This window comes from Larimichthys crocea, chromosome I, assembly GCF_000972845.2.
Source record: "Larimichthys crocea isolate SSNF chromosome I, L_crocea_2.0, whole genome shotgun sequence".
Taxonomy (NCBI): Eukaryota; Metazoa; Chordata; class Actinopteri; family Sciaenidae; genus Larimichthys; species Larimichthys crocea.
The window spans coordinates 34,959,980-34,965,979 of record NC_040011.1 but is presented as its reverse complement, the minus strand read 5'-3'; the positions used below and the strand labels follow the sequence as shown (position 1 = coordinate 34,965,979).

General features: G+C 42.0%; 2 protein-coding genes across 11 annotated transcripts in view; both read left to right on the top strand.

Moving 5' to 3' along the window:
• Positions 1–3,681, top strand: part of LOC113745756 (protocadherin gamma-A11-like) — a 5,730-nt gene extending 2,049 nt beyond the window's left edge. The window contains exon 2 of the mRNA XM_027278682.1: positions 3,565–3,681. Within this exon, the coding sequence (XP_027134483.1) occupies positions 3,565–3,681 (117 nt within the window). The remainder of the gene's footprint in view (positions 1–3,564) is intronic.
• LOC104930405 (protocadherin gamma-C5) overlaps positions 1–6,000 on the top strand; it is a 260,504-nt gene that overhangs the window by 16,391 nt on the left and 238,113 nt on the right. The gene's annotated exons all lie outside the window — the stretch shown is intronic.

Sequence of the window (6,000 nt, the reverse complement as noted above, 5' to 3'; positions counted from 1 at the left end):
GGCACCTCGTCATGACCGAGCTGTCCCAAAGCTGCACACGGAGGCTCTCTGTGTCCAAAGAGTGATAGCGGTGGACGGGAACTCCGGACCAGAACGCCTGGCTGTCCATCATATAGAAATCACTGATCCGGGACTTTTCATATTGGTCTCCACAGCGGAGAGATCAGGACACAGCGGGACTTCTGAATGACAGCATGAACAGAACCTTATGTGGCAGTGAATGAAAGATAACGGACAGCCTTCTCTCTCTCTGCCACGTGTTCCATGTTAATTTACTTATTTCTGATAACTTGGCTGAGTGCCAGAACGAAGGATATTTCTTATGATGAGAAGAATTCCAAATGACCTCTTATCTGATCATCGCGCTGGTGTCTGTGTCCACCTTTTTCTGACCTTCATTACATCATCCTGGGTGTGAGGTTTTGTCGCAGGAGAAGCCCAGGCTTTGTTTGATGGAGCAGTGGGCCATCCCCGCGCTTATCTCCCTCCTATTACGCAGATTTGACGGACACAGGAACTTTACGCAGCGCTTACAATATGACGCCATACCTGACAACAGGTTCTAGAACCAGTGACTTAAGTTGTGACTCTTACAATACAACACCCTTCTGCTGACCAGACTCTGAAGAAAAGTCCATCTGACTTGCTGATGCGTTTGGGAATTGTGATAGTTCTCCTGAGGTAGGAAAACGTTCTCTCCACTGATTTTGTTAACATCCCAAAATTTTGTCTTCTGCTCTGCTTTGACTATTTAAGCTCATCCTTCAATTCCTGTTGAAATACATCTTAATGGTCTTATTGTGTTAGAAATCAAGATGGGTTTAATTTCCTTGAAACTATTCCTTGTTTTGAAGTGTCTTCGAGTCCATCCGGTCCTATGTTTGCTCTTTTTTTATGTTCCAGTGAGGAAAACTTTCGCATTGTGTTCCTTAATTTCTTGCCATGTCACATGAACCCCTATTGCGGTGTGGTCGCATTTTCAGACAGTTTACTTGTGTTCAATTCTGCTGTCATTTCCGCATTTGCTGAATTTTATTTCAGTATATTTGTGATCATAAAGAGTCCTATAATTATCTTTAGTCTTGGTTTAATGTTTTCATGTAATCTGTCGTTGCTCTTCACTGCTGCCATTGTCATTGCCTACTCGTAACAATACTCATTACAAGTTCAGCACTATTGACGAAACATGGGCGCGGCATTAGAGTATTCGGAGAAATAGAAAATGAGGAGGTCCGTATTCATTCTTTGGCTCGTGATCTCTTTTCTCAAGTTACCTCTGTGTAAATGATGTGTGTATGATGAAAAATATCCCACTTATATTCATATTTGCTCTTGAATGTATTTGTTTGAGACATACCATACATTGGTGTCCTGATGATAAACGACACTATTTCCAAAGCTGTTTGCCAAGTACATGAATGCTATCAAATGCAGGTATATTGCATACATTTTTTGATAAGCAGCTCACATGACGGGATTAGTAGTTTTATCCGGAACTTGATGTGCTCCGTTTGATGTTTTATTTTTATTTTTATGCTCGGAAACACTTTTCAGCTTATTCCTTACTTTCCTCGGCCTTACAACAATTGTTTATCCTTGTCAATCTAGTTTTAACGTTTGCTTATTTGTTTATGAATGAGGTTACTGAATCACACTATGTGTTCTCTTTGAAAAAAATGAAATCTGCAGCCCTGTTATACCTAAAGAATACCTGGTGTCAGTGTGTACCAGTAAAACGAAAGACACACAGTCATTCTCCACCCTTTGTCTCAACGAATTCCGACTCTACTATTGACTGCAGTTGACAAAACCCGCTTCGTGTGTGAATAACTGAGGTTTGTCGTTTATTGGATAAATCACGAAGCATCGTTGATATTTTTTACGTTTGATTAATCGTTTTTAATGTGGATGTGTCTTTCTCGCAGTGACAATGGGATACAGCAGATATACGCTGTTGTGCGCCTTGCTTTTGTTTTCCTTGTCCTCCACCCCGCTTTTGGAGACGTGAGCTACTCTATCCCGGAGAATGAAACGTGGATCTAATTGGAAATATCGCCAAAGATTGGGACTGATTTGGGGCAGATTGTCTGCTCGCAAGCCCCGTCGATACTGAAGACACACAACGTTCAATACTGCGGCATTAACCTGAGTACCGGAGACTTGATCGTACAGGAAAGGATTGACAGAGAAGGGCTTTGTGCGAAAAAGGCATCATGTGTTCTAAACAGGAACTCGTGCTGGAAAATCCATTAGAGCTGCATCGTATTAGTATCCGCGTTCAAGATATCAACGACAATTCACGCAGTTTAAAGAGGATCACTTAAATTGAGATTCAGAATCGGCGTCAAGGGTGCACGTTTCTCTTGGATGAGGCGCCTGATGGGACATAGGGAGAAAATGCTGTTCAGGGCTACTCACTTCAGAGAACGATCATTTCAAATTAAATGTAAACACAAAAGCGGGTGGGCGAAAATATGGTGGGAATTAGTTAGACAAAGAATTAGACAGAGAGGACAAAAAAGAGATGATGTTATTGCTTACCGCATTCGACGGAGGCTCTCCTCAGAGATCAGGCACTGTCCTCATACATGTCAGTGTACTGGATGCTAATGATAATGTACCGTGTTTAGCCAAACAGTCTATAGCCAGTCTGGCTGAAAACTCTCCTCTGGATACACTGGTGATCACAGTGAGTGCCACTGATGCAGACGAGGAATGTATGGTGAATTTCTTATGGGTTTGATCTGTTTCAGATGAAAACCATATTTTTTCTAGACTCACAAAACAGGAGAAGTTAAGTGCTGGATCAATTGATTATGAAAGATCGTCATTGAAATGCAAATCAGCGCCAAAGACGGTCTGGATTGGCATCATATGCAACTTTAATAATTTAAATTACTGAACGAATGACAACGCTCCGTTATATATCTGAAATCACTGACTAACCCCCAGAAGAACCACCTGGTACAGAGGTGGGCATCATTAACGTGCAGGATAGAGACTCGAGATAATCGACAGGTCCGCTGCTCCATTCAGCAAAACGTCCCTTTTAAGTGGTTCCTTCTATTAAAAACTATTTCTCTGGTGACCACAGGACAACTGGACCGTGAACTAGTGTCTGATTACAACATTACAATCAGTGCCACGATGAGGGCTCTCCACCTCTGTCCTCCTCTAAAACTGTTCAGTTATCTGTAGCAGACATCAACGACAAACCACCTGTTTTGAGGAACAGTCGTACAGCGCATATGGGACTGAAAATAACAAACCTGGCTCCACTTATGTTCCGTTACTGCTCGAGACCCCGACTGGAACAAAACGGTACAGTGATTTATTCTCTGTTATCCGGTGAGGTGAACGGTGCCCCGGTGTCTCTCCTATCTATCTGTTAACGGAGACAGGGGGTATCCACGCTTGAGGTCGTTTGATTATGAACAGTTCAGGAGTTTTAAGTCCACGTGATGGCCAGAGACAACGGTTCTCCTCCGCTCAGCAGCAACGTGACCGTCAGTGTCTTCATAGGATGTGAATGACAACTCTCCTCAGTACTGTACCCCCCCCGGAGGCAACTCGTTCATGACCGAGCTGGTCCCCAAAGCTGCACACGGAGGCTCTCTGGTGTCCAAAGTGATGCGGTGGACGCGGACTCCGGACAGAACGCCTGGCTGTCCTATCATATAGTTGAAATCCACTGATCCGGGACTTTTCACTATTGGTCTCCACACAGCGGAGAGATAGGACCAGCGGGACATTTCTGAATCTGACAGCATGACACGAACCTTATTGTGGCAGTGAAAAGTAACGGACAGCCCTCTCTCTCGCCACGTGTTCCATGTATTTACTTATTTCTGATAACTTGGCTGAGGTGCCAGAACTGAAGGATATTTCTTACGATGAGAAGAATTCCAAACTGACCTCTTACTGATCATCGCGCTGGTGTCTGTGTCCACCTTTTCGACCTTCATTATCATCATCCTGGGTGTGAGGTTTTGTCGCAGGAAAAGCCCAGACTTTTGTTTGATGGAGCAGTGGCCATCCCCAGCGTTATCTCCCTCCTAATTACGCAGATGTTGACGGCACAGGAACTTTACGCAGCGCTTACACTATGACGCATACCTGACAACAGTTCTAGAACCAGTGACTTTAAGTTTGTGACGTCTTACAATGACAACACACTTCCTGCTGACCAGACTCTGAAGAAAAGTCCATCTGACTTTGCTGATGCTTTGGAGATCTGATCGTTCTCTGAGGTAGGAACACTTTCAATAACACTGAAGCACGTCAGTATTTTGAAGAATCGATCTGTCTTCGGCTTTAATTTTTTAGTTGTCATTTCTTTGGTGTAGTATACATTTGATGGGCCCAACAGATGTTAGTTAACCATGTGCCTAAATATATAAACCTCATCTTTTACGTTGTATTGTTTTGGATCTACCCTACGTTACCTTGCGTAGATGACAGCCTTTTACTTTGTTCCCTGGTTCTATCCAAGATCCACTTATGAAGCCGACAACAAACCAGTTTTTCAGACCCCCCTATCCACACTACACAGGCGACACGTACTATTGTTTAGTGTATTATATTGTCATTCATGCAAGGCTGAGAATTCTTTGGACATTTTTACTCTGTGGTCGTTTTCTTGCTCTTTTTTGATATTCTTGTGAAGAAAAAGCTTTTCCTTTTCCTTTCATGTCTCTGTCCTGGTGTGAACTCTGAGTTTGATCTCCTGGTGCAATTTGGAGATGGATTAACTCTAGTTTTATCCTATTGAATTCCTTCCTTTGTGGATTGTTGTTCAGTATGTTATCTGATATGGTCGTTTTTCTAATATTATTTCAATTTCAGTTCCTCTTCCGATTGATCTAAATTAGAGGTTATCACCATTAATGCATAATGGGGCGCAGTTACTGGAGTAGTCATATCTGGAAAGTAATACTCTGTTTGGGTTTTCTTTTTTTGGTGGAGTCTCACTTTCCTATGTTGCGATTTTGTGTAAAATCCTGGCATAAGCAGTCATGACTAGACATCCCACGTCAGTTAATATGACATTGCAGTCTTTCATTAAAGTGTATGTTTTTGACAAAATTAGGACATGATATTCAAGATTGTGTTTCACGGTTTTGTATTTGTTTTAGTCAGATGATGCTATACGCTGTGTTCAGTTAGTGACCACATGAATAGATAAAATTTATGATATCGAGATTATAACCTTAAGTTGAAATGACACCCCAGTCCTGTTCATTTACTCTAGCTACAACTTCTCATCACTGTCAACCGATTTTAATATCTAGACAGACTTCATAGTAAGTAATATATAATAAAATATAGCACATGCCAAGTTTTAAAAAACCTATGAATTAAGACCTCTTACCGATGCTAATAGTTGAACAATGTTTTTGTATGCTCACTACAGATGTTGTTCAAGTAAGAAAGACCTACGCGAGATGTGTGCTCTTTGAACTGGTTGAGGTTTTACTGATAATATCAGGGTCACATGAATGGTCTATCTTAAGTTTCAAGGTGAACATAAAAAAAAAAAAGACTTGTTTACCTAAAGAAATACTCATGGTGTCAGTGTTTCACAGTAACGAGGACACGGTCCATTTCCACCCTTCTGTCTCAACAGATTTGAGGCCTGACTCTGCTATTGGACCTGTAAGTTGACAAAACCCGCTTCTATGTAGGACTGTAAGTTAAACTTTAATCCTTATCGAAGGGAAATACGAATAACTCGTTGAATTTTTGGATTTGGATTAATATTTGAGTCTCGTTCGCCAGTGGAACTAGGGATACAGCAGATTACGCTGCAGTGGGCCTTGCTTTTGTTTTCCTTGTCCTGCCGCCGTTTATGGAGAGTGAGCTATCTCTATCCGGAGGAGATGAAACGTGGATCTATAATTGGAAATATCGCCAAAGATTTTGGGACTGGATTTGGCAGACTGTCTGCTCGAGCGCCCGTAGCGATACTGAAGAACAACGATCCAATACTGCGGCTTAACC